The sequence below is a fragment of the Phragmites australis genome, chromosome 1, assembly GCF_958298935.1.
Source record: "Phragmites australis chromosome 1, lpPhrAust1.1, whole genome shotgun sequence".
Taxonomy (NCBI): Eukaryota; Viridiplantae; Streptophyta; class Magnoliopsida; order Poales; family Poaceae; genus Phragmites; species Phragmites australis.
Window position 1 is genome coordinate 3,557,529 of NC_084921.1, and position 14,145 is coordinate 3,571,673.

At 43.3% G+C, this 14,145-nt stretch overlaps 1 protein-coding gene across 1 annotated transcript; it reads right to left on the reverse strand.

Moving 5' to 3' along the window:
- Positions 1-1,844: 1,844 nt before the first annotated feature.
- LOC133920316 (RING-H2 finger protein ATL39-like) lies at positions 1,845-2,906 on the reverse strand. Its single transcript, XM_062364962.1, has one exon. It carries the CDS (start codon positions 2,663-2,665, stop codon positions 2,144-2,146), a length of 522 nt encoding a protein of 173 aa, XP_062220946.1. The 5' UTR covers positions 2,666-2,906; the 3' UTR covers positions 1,845-2,143.
- Positions 2,907-14,145: the final 11,239 nt, after the last annotated feature.

Consider the following 14,145-nt stretch of genomic DNA (forward strand, 5'->3'; position numbering starts at 1 on the left):
CAGAGGCCTTCCTTTCTATATTTTGTTGTATTTTCTAAAGACAAATTTACATGTATTTAAAAAAAAACACCATAAACATCTTAAATCGGTGCTTGAACTGAGCGATACAGATTGTAAATTATGTAGGATTGATCTTTTTTGTACGTTTTTTAGGACAAAAACCACAATTAGATCAGATCAGTTATAAAAAAACAATACATGAGTTAAGGACTTAAATGAGTGTAAAGAGCCATTTCACTATTAAACATAGCACCGTGCACGTATAATGGTATAAGCACATGTTTGCCTAAAGAAAAAATAAAGAGAACCAGAGTTATTGGTGCACCATGAATAACATAGCCTCTTTTATTTGACTATGCGCTAACTAAAACAAAAGAGAGAGCAGATGTGGTGGGCAGAGGAAATAAATAAACAAAGTTCTACTCAACTTGCTTAGCCAAAATTACTAATACTAATACAGTTACTAATACTCAACCTGCCCAGGGCCGGGCCTGCATACATAAAGAGTAGAGAAGCCGACAAATTAAAGCAAGCGGGGCATCATTCAGTTCTTTGCCCTCCCTTTTGGACTCGGATCCCCTAGTGTGAAGTCAGGGGCACAGCAAAATGTGAGAGGAGATACTTAACCTACCGGCAAATACTGTAGCAACACATGTTGATATTACTGTTTATGAAATATTGTAGCACTAGATCTTATCTATACATTTCGGATCCAACGACTTATATCGAAGTGAAGTGAGAGGATCCAGGTTCCTCCCTTTTGTCCTACGCAAGCTCAGCTCGCAAGCACAACTCGGTTCCAGTTGTCTGATGAGTATTAATGTCTGAGCACCACCTCATGGCCTCCAACCAATCTACGGTTGGAAGCCCGCGGCAAGCAATAGCACTAGCCGTGTCGTAGTGCGTCTGAATGCACTCATCCTGGCGAATCACGAAACCGAAACACACGGCTCGAGACCGATCCGATGCCCTGTCCCCGTTGCAATTGCAGGTTCGACCGGTCCGTGCAAGCTTCGGACATGTTCCCACCATCAGCAGAAAAGAAGGATCGGTCTCGAACAAGCCAATCCGTCTACGTCTTTGCTGAGTTGCGCACAACTCCACTATGCCCGGCCAGCTACCACCTTCCGATCTTCCATCGATCATCCACGTACACTCTTGTACAGTTCTCCAGTACGAAGTGTCCGGCCAATCGACGGAGAGCTCAGTGGCATCGGCACGAGATAATCGTAGCTTCCCTACAGCGGGCAATACGCAGTTACGCTCAGCTGGAGATGCCAAATTAGAAGCCGCGGGCAGCAATACAAAACGAAACCGATCGATGGCCGGGGGCAAGAAAAGCGTCGATCGATCTATCGCTCGCTCGCTCGCTTTGGGGAAGAGGTGGAAACGGGAGGGTCAGCACGCGAGTCCTGTGTGATCCCATCGGTTTCATACCATTTGACACCCAACAGAGCACTCACAGGTAAAGGGCAAAACATTCGTAGGAAACGTACTGTCGCGCAAAGGTGATCTCTGTAAACCGATAGTCGACGGGATCTATGAACGAATACGCAAGAAACGAATACTTGGGCTGGGGCACGGCCAGGCGAACAAAGTGGAGTGCTCTGCTCGATTCTGTTTTGCCTCTCGGAGCGAAAAAAGAATCGAAGAGAAAGCGGACTCCAAGTCCAGGGTTGAAGAAGCCGGCCGAGCACGCACGCGGTTCCAGGGCGCGGCCTCGGCGTCTGCTGCGGATACGCGCAAATTGCCGCGCGGAGGCCGAGATCAGCTGACGGTGGGGAACCGTGCAACAGAACCGCTTGTTTCTGGCCGCAAAGGTGGCTGGAACGGGACAAAAGGAATGAGAGGAGCTGGCCTCGGCAGGACGTTGCGGTACGCAGCGCCGTTGGCTTGCTTGCTCCATGCATCGTTCATTCAATCGGAAAATGGAAACAGCTCAGCTCACCTCAGAGGTGCAGGAGCTAGCAAGTCGCAAGAGTTGACGTCACATATATCGCTGTACAAGTACGCATGAACCAAATAAATCTCCATGATTAAGCCTCTATATATCCTATGTTACACTCTAGTACTGTCACTATAGCTGTAGCTATTCTCCAATTATGCATGTGCTCAAGCGTTCCCACGCGGCCATCCCGCCACGCTACACAGGTAGCAACGCTTCTGCCGCTGCCGCTGCCGTTGCCGTTGCCGTTGCCGTTGCCGGCACCGGCACCGAGGTGATGGTCTCGGTCTTCTTGGCGGTGGCGGACGCGGCCGGGCCGACGGCGGCGCGGCACATGGGGCACGTGGAGTGCGCGCGCAGCCAAGCGTCGACGCACTCGGCGTGGAACGAGTGCGTGCACTTGGGCAGCCGCCGCACCTTCTCGCCGGGCTCCACCTGCCCGAGGCACACCGCGCAGTCCAGCGCCTCGGCGCCCTCGTGCGCGAACGTCGGCAGCGCGGCGATCGCGTCCACGCTCATGCCGCGGTCCGCCGCGGACGCCGGCGCCTCAACCGCGCCGCCGCTGGATCGGCGGCCTCGGCGGCTGCAGGCGTACCAGAGCGCGAGGTAGAGGAGGAAGGTGAGGATGCCGATGGCGAAGGAGAGGCCCATGAACAGCAGCCGCGCGCGGGTGCTGTACCTGGAGTTGTCCGAGAACAGCCACGTGTTGGGCGAGCTCATGGTAATAAAACGCAGCTTCCACCAACCTGCAAGCTGGAGGAGCTCCTCGGCACCAAGCAGCAGAAGTCGCCGGTGTACGCTGCTCACTCCCCTAGTGGGCGACTTGGTTACGAGATTGGAATTTCCGAGTGCAGGGCACGCCAATCTATGGGCGGAGCGGATACGCGGAGGAGTTTCTTTTGCTTGGCGTTGGCGCGGACGCGCGGTGGCCTCTCTTCTGTGGCTCGAGTGAGATCGCGTTTGTTGGGGCAAAGGGGCGGCAGCTGCCACAGCAATATATAAAGCTGGGGCGCCGACGCTTCAACGACACGGCGGCCCGCGTGGGGGCGAAAAGGCGAGGGCCCGCGTTTCTTGGACATGGCGTGGGACGTCAGACGTGAGCGAGATATTTCAGAGCCGCGCGCGATCGTCATCGCCATCGGCGTTGGTTCTCGGCCATTGGCGCGGTGTTGCTTTGTTTTAGACTCCAATAGGACCCTGCTGGTTTGTTTCATGAGAATGATATAGCTTTTTTTATCTGTTCGTTTTATGAGAATAATACTCAGAAATCAAATTGAAATATGATTTAATTTATTTATGATGAGTAATTAACATTGATATTTATTTGGCTGGATGATTTTTGGTTTTACATGAGTTTTGATATAATTTGAATTGATTTTGAATTTTATTTGAGCATATTGATTATGGACTAACTAGAATTAGAGTTGGAGATATGTGTTTGTTTGTCTCATGATGTGCAGATGATAGATGTAACTTGACGGGATGATCGAGACCAAGTAGAGTGCTTGGTGCCAGACGATTAAAGGGATCGGGTGGAGTCAAAGGTGATTCTAGCCGAACATGTGGAAGTCAAGCAGAGTATGAAAGGCGGATGAAGATAGCATGTTGATAAAGTCAAGCGAAGGGGTGCCGGTGCAAGGGACAAGGCGGTCCTAGAGATCGGGAGTGGGAGAGACTTGTTGGTGATCAAGACCGCATGATGGAGTACACACGTCGACATTGGAGCGCTCGCTTAAGGTGTAAGCAAGGCGACGAGTCACGCGTTCCTCAGCAAAATGGTAAGGTTGAGAGGAAGAATCGCACTTTAGTGGAGATGGCTAGGATGATGCTCAATGAGCATAGGACTCATAGGAAGTTTTAGGCTAAGGCTATTAGCACGGCGTGCTACATCTTTGATCAAATTTTCTTGCACTCGATCTTGAATTTGACTTCTTATGAGTTGTGTTTTGGGAGAAAGCCGAAGGTTTCGCATTTGAGAGTTTTTAGGTGTCGATGTTTCATTCTAAAGCGTGACAATCTTGATAAGTTCGAGTTGCGTTCTTCCGATGGTATTTTCTTAGGGTATTCTATTCATATTCATTCTTACAGGGTTTTTGACACTAACACCATCATAGAGTCTTGTGATATGACTTTTAATGAATCAACCTCTTGTGCTAGCCCTGTCTTTGAGTGTGCAGGTGCTCAGGAGATAAGCAAAAGTATTTTTGTAGATAGCGATCTTCCAACTTTCGGGGATGATGAGAATGATCCACTACTTCCTACTACTATACTCGCTCCTAAGCTGGTTCCTACCTCCTCGACACCGGCAGAGGGTCCTACAACATCTACTTCTACTTCAACTGCTTTCGAGCCTGCACCAGCAGTGTTTGAGAGGGAGATCATCCCACAACGCGAAGCCCCTCAACACATTCAGTGACGACATCCCCCACAGCTGATGATCGACGAGCTTGGTGAGAGAGTAACGAGGTACAAATCTGTTTCTCATGCTTATTTCACTTGTTCTGCATTTGTTGCTTCTTTTGAGCCTTATGATGTTGGACATGCTTTATCTTATTCGAGTTGGGTCAATACCATGCATGAAGTGCTTGAAAACTTTGAGAGAAATCAAGTTTGGGTCCTAGTAGAGCTACCCCCAAATGTTCACACCATAGGCATTAAATGGGTTTTCAAAAACAAATAGGGGAGGATGGGTCTGTAGTAAGAAACAAGACTAGACTAGTAGCTCATAGTTTCACTCAGGTAGAGGAGATAAATTTTGGAGAGACCTTTGCACCAGTAGTTAGGCTAGAAGCTATTAGGATCCTCCTTGTATTTGCAGCATCCTGAGGTTTCAAGTTGTTTCATAGAGGAAGATATCTATGTCAAGCAACCCTCAGGCTTTGAGCATCCCAAATACCATCATAGAGTATACAAGCTTTAGAAAGTTTTGTATGGACTTAAATAAGCATATATGGCTTGGTATGATAGGCTTAAATATTTCTTGCAAGGGCATGAGTATGTGATGGGGTCAACTAATAGAACTTTGTTCACTCTCAAGCATGGCTATGATTTCTTACTTGTTCAAATTTACGTAGATGATATCATTTTTTTGACTTTTTTCATGCACTTGTGGCTAAGTTTGTAGAAACTATGAGCAAGGAGTTCGAGATGTCGATAATGAGTGAGCTCAACTTCTTCCTTGGGCTGCAAATCAAGCAATACAAGTAAGGTACATTCGTCCACCAAATAAAGTACACTAAGGATTTGCCGAAGAAGTTCGATATGAACGATGCAAAGCCATTGGCGACATCGATGGCTACCTCGACCGTGCTTGATCCGGATGAAGATAACGAGGAGGTGGACCAGCGGGAGTACATGAGCATGATCGGCTCCCTCCTATACCTGACAACGACAAGACCCGACATCCACTTCGTCGTCTGCTTGTGTGCTCGCTTCCGGGTTTCACCGAGGACGTCTCACCGCCAAGTGGTGAAACACATTCTGAGGTATCTCAAGCACACTCTCGAGTATGGCCTTTAGTTTTCTGCATCATTTTCGCTTTCTCTTCGTGGCTTTTCGGATGAGGATTTAGCTGGATGTAGAATTGACATGAAGAGTACCTCTGGTACTTGTCATTTATTGGGTACTTCTCTTGTGTGCTGGTCTTCTCGCAAGCAGTCTAGCGTTGCGCAGTCTACTGCTGAAACTGAATATATAGCTGTTGCTCATAGATTTTATGGATAGTTGCTACCTTGAGGAATTTTGAGTTAGATTTTAAGACTATGCCACTTTTTGTGATAACACCAGTGCCATAAGCTTAGCCAATAACCCACTTCAACACTCCAGAACGAAACACATAGATGTGAGATTTTACTTCCTGAGAGACCACAATAAGAAGAGATACATTAAGTTGAGCTACATAGATACCCAACACCAGCTAGCCGGCATCTTTACCAAGCCTCTAGATGCAACAAAGTTTCCCTTTCTGAGGGGAGAGCTTGGTGTATGACATCCCTATGTTATTGTGTGAGGGGGAGTTGACTTTTTACATACTCTATCTTACTTTTGTGGCATTTTCATTGCATAGCATTTTTGTAAGATAATCATGTTAGCAAGTTTCACTTATATGTTCTTTGCACTTTCTTGTATTAGTTGTGAATTTGTGCTAAGTGTAGTGAATGTATAACAATTTGTGCAAGCTGAGGCTCTTATTCAAACATGACATAAAATCTGTTGAGCAAGCTTATCTTTTTTAAGAATGAACTTGAAATGTGAGCATAATCTCTTGTCACCCTTGAGTGTTTACTTTAGCTTGATCAGTGCTTAATTAGGGTTAGTTCTTTGAAAAGCTTGTGCTATGCCGCTTTGTTCAGTTCAGCGGATTGCGGGTCTCTGACCTTTGTGTATGTAAATGTTTAGCTCATGATTAACCTTTGGGAGAGCATGTACTCTTTTGTGTCGCAAAGACATAATTTGTTTTGGCTTTGTGAAAAATTGCATATCTTGAATCCAATGTTGAGTTAATAAAATGAATGATCAAGTTTTGAGCTAGAATTGAATCCAATACGGTGACTTAAGGCTTCATATGGTTTGCCAAAGAAGTGAACCTATGGTTACTTAAAACTCACTTGAGGATAGTTAAATGATCAGATGAGAAAGTTAACTTGTGCTTTTTAATGTGCAAATTTAGAAGCCCGACGCTTTAAGAAAGCAAAAAATTCCGAATGGAATGATTTTGAATATCGATTTCTTGGTAAAAAACCTTCGCCCAATTTTGAATTATCAAAGCAAGAGCTTTATGTAAGAGTAGAAGCTCCAAAAGGTGAATTAGGAATTTATCTGGTAGGAGATGATAGTCTTTTCCCCTGGAGACTAGTGCTATGTTAAGTTCAAACTAGGCGACCAATTTCAACCTGACAGGCTATACAAACACCCACATATCAATCCAAGCCTTACTTTGATAACATAAAAAATAACATTCTTTTGTAGACTTTGTGTGCCTTTGAGTTATATTGTTTACTCCTAGTGCTTTGACATCACTAGTTCTTACAAGTACTTTGTGATCTATATATGAAGCTTTGTAGCCTTACATTTTATTTGCACATCTTTTGCATAATCTTGTATCCTTGATGCTTGCATTGTCAAAGGAGGAGAAAATATGTCCAAAGATATTATGCACAAATATTCAACAAAGGGGGAGAAAATTATATTTACCTAGAAATAAAAAATGGAATATGTGCAATCATCAAGGAGGATAATGTATTCTTGGGTTTTTGAGTTTTTATTGCTCTTTTGAGGTTTTTTACTCGTCTTTGCCTCTCTTAGAGCTTTTGCAACCTTTCTTATGCCAAGTGATATATTTTACTCTTTCTCGAGTTTTTAGTCACTTGGATGAGTTTATCTTGTTTTAATTTTTTCAAACCAAAATCTTTATACTTTGAGGGTTGTCAATGCACTCATCAAGGGGAAGATTGAGAAACCAAGTTGAAATATGCCTTAATTTACTTGTGATGAGTGATTGACATTGATATTTATTTGGCTTGATGATCTTCAGTTTTGATATGATTTGAATTGATTTAGAATTTCATTTGAGCATATTGATTATGGACTAACTGGAATTAGAGTTGGAGATATGTGTTTGCTTATCTCATGATGTGCTGGTGGAGGCCAAGCCGAGTCAAGGATGATTCTAGCTGAACAAGTGGAGGTCAAGCAGAGCATGGATGACAGATGGAGATGGCGTGGTGACAAAGTCAAGGTATGCCGGTGCAAGTGACAAGGCGGCCCGAGAGATCGAGAGCGGGAGTGACTTGCCGGTGGTTAGGATCGTATAACCGAGTACACACGTCGACATTGAAGCACTTGCTTAAGATGTAAACAAGACAACAAGTCATGCTTTGAGAAGCGTGCAGTCGGTTTCGTGGTTTGGCTTCAAAACCGTGGGAGGACTAGAGGAGTACGTGGCACCATCGCGAAGCTTACGTTGAGACAAAGCTAAGTCGTGAAGGTGTCGCGGCCGTCCGATGAATGGAGAAAAAAATAAACGAAAATACCCTCGGTGGTAGGTAGGACTGTACTATAAGAAAGGGGTATTTTAGGAAAAAAAACTAGGAAACTTAAGGATCAAGTTTCATAGGCCTATAAATAAAAGGATAGAACTATAAGAGAGTTTGAACCAGTCACTTGAGCCTATTTGTGTCACCCATTTGAGAGTTTAGAGTTAGGGTTTTAGATAAGAGAAGAATGAGTGCTTAGCCTATGTAATAAGTGAGAGTTTTGAGAGATAAATCTTTGTAATCTACTTAAAATAGGGATGATCTTTTTGATTAATAAAGTTTATGTTATCACATATGCTTGAATTCCTCTCGTTCTAATTTCCTTTTATTGATTTCCTTGCAAGTTTGCAAGTTTTTCAGTTTCTAGTTTTGATTTTCGTTTTTTTTTTGCTAAAATTTTAGCACCTTGTGAGGTTTTTTTTTTGCTAGAGGCATAAATTCGCATACACACACTTATGTGATGAGATTTTGAATTCTCTTGCCTCTAGATAATAAACTTAGAGAGTTTTGTTGCTCGGTGATTATCTTTTTTTGTTTCTTTATAAGTTATGATCTTTCGAGTGTTAAGATATATGAATTGATCTTAAATGTAACATATGATTTATATATTATCTGTGGAGTCGTGTTTCTTTGATTTTCTCTTATTAAAACTTCTCTCTATTTTTACTTTCGCTTGACTTTTGATGTGCGTTAGGTGATCCAAATAGTAGAAGACCATCGATTTCGCAAAAAAATTATTAAGATGTCTATTCACCCTTTTTAATCACCAATCTCGTTTCTACTAATATAATAGATACTACCTCCGTTTTCAAATAACTGTCACCATTGACTTCGAGCATCAATATTTGACTGTCAATTTTTCACAAATACACACGTAAATCATTCTAAGTATACATCATACTTAAACTATTTTTTTATGGCAAATCTAACAATACTATTTTCATTTTACTTGCTTAAGTATTTTAAAAATTATTATTGATCAAAGTTACTGGTTGCTATCGTACCGGTGTCAATTATTTGAAAATGGAGGTAGTAGTTTTTTTAATAGTTTATTTTACGAGAATAATATAATAAACAGCTCTGCCATCGGTTCTTTTCACGAGAATGAGATGGTGGGAGAGGCAAAGTATGTACGGCGGCAGAAGACAAAAGGCACGATAAAGTGCTTCCCTGGGCCAGGCGCTACAGTGATTACTGCTCGTGTAACGTTCTCTCTAGGTAACGTTCTCTCTTAGGTGCTTTATGGGCTTATGTGCAAAATTGCCTGTTTTCTCTGAAGTACCAGGGCGATTAAAAATGCCGGTTAAATGTCAATTTTTTCCCTTGTTTGCACTGTACCTAACACTTGGGCTACGTCATGTGTTGGATCATTTGTGTGCAACGAGACGAAGATGTACGAGCATCGTCGTGGCGTCGAGTGCCCATTTCTTGCTAATTCCTTAGGTGGTCCGACATCTGGGCTGCGTGATATGTGTTCACTACCCTTCACTCGGGTAGTGCGTCGTCACCATGTTTAACTCGAAAGCAATTTGCGAGCTGGAGCTGGTTTGAAAGTTTTCTTGTTAGAATTGGGCACTGAGCTCGTGCATGTCAGTGAGGTTTGATTGTTACGGTATTTTTTTAGCTGACGATCACGATAGGATGATCGGTTTGATTACAGCGGTGATTCGGGACTTGGTGGTCATAAACCAAGAATTAGGTGCATTATATATGTGTGTTATGATGGGAAAGCTCATTGCAGCACTAATTTGTTAAGGTGGAACCGGCTGCGATATTCGGGTGCACAAAGTAGATAAGCATACTCTTTACCAGCACACAGACTAAGTAAAGTGTCAACGGCTTGTTCTGCATCCTTACACTGTGGTATTGTACCGTTTGATGCCTCACGTACTGAAAAGATTTACAAATTGTGTGAATAGAACTTGCAAGGCCATCATGATCGGTAGTATTACAAACGTGGAAATAAAAAGAGAGAAAAGAACAATGCAACGCCAGTCGGGCACGATTTCTCCGATGCAACTGTACGCGTGACGTTGGCGATGACACCCCATCTCTCTCCGTTCCCGCCGTCGATTCCAACCGTCCTTATCTGAACCATCCAGCAGAATTCAATACATGGTCGGTACTTGGTAGGCAAATTTAGTAGTAATATATATGCTTATAGCAATGCGCTTTAACGATCATGTTTAGCAGTGTATTGCAAATTCAACACCACTGACGATACGCAGCTATCCGTGTCTCTGTGCAGTGGCTTTGAATGTGTGGTGAAAAGAGGATCAGATCAGTTCAGTTCGATACTGTAGTGACTTCATGCCGATCGCGGGAGGAGACGAGGGCCTCCATGCAGACAGACTTGGCAGGTTGCGGAGTGCGGACGAGCAGCTGACAGCTCGACTTCAGTCAGATTTGATGTGTTTGTTCACGCTCATGATACCTTCATGTGCCCCGTGCTTCTTTCAAGTGATTATTATTAGGCACGGCATGATGATGATGAACAAATCCGTGCCATGTGCCCATGTACGTGTCATTTCCATTGGTCTGTGTTCAGCATGTCGATTCAGAAATATATATAAAATTGTCCCAGAAACTTTGCACTAGTTCTCTGCTTCTTGGAGTTTACCCATAACCTAGAGAAAGAGAAAAGGGTCCACTTGGGGCTTATAAAAGGAAATGAACAAAGAAACGTTGTAGTAATTTTTTTCCTGCTGGTTCTCAAGATTCAGATGCCGCACCAACATTCGCTGGTGGTCTCTGCCCACCGGAAGGTCACTGCTCCTAATTCCTTTCAGCTAATATAAACCATAAACCAAAACTAAGGCTGGTACAAGAAAAGCTCTCGACTATCTTTTGCAAGCTGCAATGATTTGACAAGAAAAAGGCTGAGCCAAACTGCCCCCCCATGTTTTCTCTCTTTCTTTCACGTCCAAAAGGTAGTTTCTCCTAGAGAAACAATGGATTTCGCACATCCAAGGCCCCGGTTTCTGGATCTGCAATTACGGCGCGCACACAAGCTTCTTCTTATTGGTTTATGTCACATCAAAATTGCTTAGCATTCTGCAATTGACAACGCTGACAGCTAAGAATTGTGCAGTCTTCGTTTCAGGCTAAAAGCAGTTGAGCAGGTCAAGTCACGGTCAAGTTTGTACAGTTACGCTCCCGCATTTTGGGCCTTTTAGTCATGAAAAGCCTATTTTGCCTACTGGCACGGCCGAAAATTCTTATTCCCACGCGCACTCGAGTTCCTTCGCTCACACCGCCTTATTGAGAGGCCTACCTTCTATTTTTAGATTTTATTTGAAAACTTTTTCTCAAAAATTTTCTAAGCAGAATTTTCTCGTTAACCTTTTCTCATTAACTTGTCCAAAAAATCTTGTCTGTACAATTTGTCCGGACAAGTTTTCCAAAAAAAAGTTGTGGTAGGAAATTTTTTCTGAAAACAGAAATGTGGGAGGGGCTATCTAAAAGTTGCTACTTCTGTAACTGGCGTGCCCATGTGAATTAGAAATCTCCTGGGCATGGCCCAATTCAGGAAGTTTGTGTGTTACTAGTTTTTTTTTTTTTAAAAAAATCCTTATTTGCCATCAAAATATAGCACAATCCCTTAACTGCCACTGAAAAATTTGAGTTTACTTATTTACCATTGCTTCTAACTTTTATTCCCTAGTGCTATTGGCGTCCATCAGCTGTGAGATGGCTGTTAAATTGAAAAAAAAGACAGTTTTGCCATCATGCTCTTCTTTTGTTACTCTTCCTAAAAGACTTTTAGGGTCATGCTTTCTAGGTCCAGCCCAGCCTAAGCCCTTGTTGGCCCGATGTTTGAGCCAGTGTAAAACACACCGCATGACCGGTGACCAGTTTGGATTACAAATTAGTTGCAGACAGCTACAGGAACCGAGGAAGAGGAACTGGAACTCCGATTAGCACCACAGTCACACATAATTGCGTCATCAAAACACCCTATTTCCCCTTATCCTTGTCCCCTCCACCATCCACGTCCCCTCCACTTCTTCTCCCCCTTCCCAACTCCTCCCCATGAACACTATCACGAGGAGAAGCTATTACCATTAGTTTGCCTCCTCCCCACTATTCTACCACCTACGTGAAGTCCCCTGTGCTATATATATATATATCCCGCACACGCCCAATTTGGCCCATGTCATGTGAGGTCACGTGCTTAGCCGAGCTTGTGCGCGTGGCAGCAAGAAAGGAAGGAAGCAACAGCGTGAGAGGGGAGGAGCATAGCATGCGGCAGTGAGAGGAAGGGAGGAGGAGCAGGTAGCCGATAGAGCGAGAAATAGAGGACCGATGCATCTCCTCGCTCATCATCACCATCGCCGATTCAAGTACCCCAACCGCCTAGCTCGCTCAGTATGCTCCTTCGCTATCCCAGTAGCATAGCCAGTTCCGTTCAGCATCTCCTTGACACTTTGCTTTTAATACGTGCATTGTGTCCTCGCTACGCACACCATGCTTCACCGTTGCAGCAGTGAGAGCTAGCAAAGAATCACCGTACCCCCCACCATGGTGTCCACCACTTTCTCCTTCTTCTTCTCGATGTCCAAGGGTTAGTGGACGGCGGCGGTGGATGAGGATGCTTGCAACGACGACCACAACTCTATCACCACCTCCCTTTTCTTCACGTCCTCGTCATCCATAGGCTCCATTGATTGCACACTCTCGCTCAGGACATCATGGTCGCGTTGCGCTGCTAAGCCAGTAGAGTTGACCAAATGCATCGTGAGATGTTGCTGCTGATCAGTCCTCCTACTGATAGGGCAGCAAGCACAACGGCGGCGTGGCCAAGGGCGTTGTGGTGTGCGCCAAGCATGACTCGTTGCTCCTGGACCACCACTACGCCAACTGTTCTACCACATTAACGCCCCTCTGGAGGAACGGCTTCGTCAACAAAATCTATTGAGTTAGCTTGTATTTTCTAAGGATGAACTTGAAATGTGAATGTAATCAGTTGTCACCCTTGAGTGTTTGCTTTTAGTTTGATCAATGCTTAAATTAGTGCTAGTTATATGAAAAAGTTGTCTTAGACCGCTTTGTTCAGTTCAGCGGATTAGGGGTCTTTGACCTTTGTCGATATAGATGTTTAGCCCATGATTAACCCTTGAGAGAGCATATTCTCTTTGTATCGTAAAGGCATAATTGGTCTTGGCTTTGTCAAAAATTACATCTCTTAATCCTATGTTAAGTTAATCAAATGCATGATCAAATTTTGAGCTAAAATTAAATCCAATACGATGGCTTAATGATTCATGTGATTTGACAAAGAAGTGAATATATGGTTGCTAAAGTTCACTTGAGGATAAAAAAAATGATCAAATGATAAAGTTAACTTGTGTTATTGTAATATCCTAAAAATGTTCTTTTTCATCTTGTCAAAATAAGACTTGGGTTGATATGTGGGTGTTTGCATAGCCCGTCTGGTTCAACTTGGTTCCCTAGTTTGAACTTGACATTGCGCTAGTTTTTCTAATCTTTGCACTAATCATGAATTGTAGATGCTTTTATGGTGACATCTTTTTGATAATTGAATAATATGATCAAAACTTGTTATACTCCCTGTGCTTGTGACATGAAATCACTTTAAGCCTTTATGCACCTTTGAATTATATTGTTTACTCCTCGTAGTGCTTTGACATATTTAGTCTTGCAAGTGCTTTGTGATATATATGTGAAGCTTTGTAGGTCTGTATCTCATTTGCAAATCTTTTGTATTACTGAAGGAGGAGAAATTGTCGCAAAGAGGAGTACAAAGGGAAAATTGTATAGAAAGGGGAAGTTTTTGCATTCATGTGTACCTTTTTGAATTCATGATGAATCCATTGTCAACAAGGGAGAGAAATTGGTGCTCAAAGGAAAATTTTGAAATTTTTTGGTTTTCGGCCTTTTTGCAATTCCTTCTTATGCTAAGTGATCCTGTTCTTGCTTTTCTTCGCTTTTTTTGCATCACTTAGGTATGCTCATTTATTTTGTGTTTTATCTCTTTCTTTGATCTTCATGTGTATTGTCAATGAACTTATCAAGGGGGAGACTGAGAAATCAAGTTGAGATGTACCTTGGTTTGATTGTGATGAGTCATTGACAATGTTAGATTTGAGTTGAATTTGGTTGTGTGTGATTTTATTTATGGCTAATCTAAGTTGGAGTTGGAGT

What these genes read in the sequence shown, in the direction of transcription:
- LOC133920316 (XM_062364962.1), bottom strand. Translation starts at nt 2,665, where the DNA reads ATGAGCTCGCCCAACACGTGGCTGTTCTCGGACAACTCCAGGTACAGC.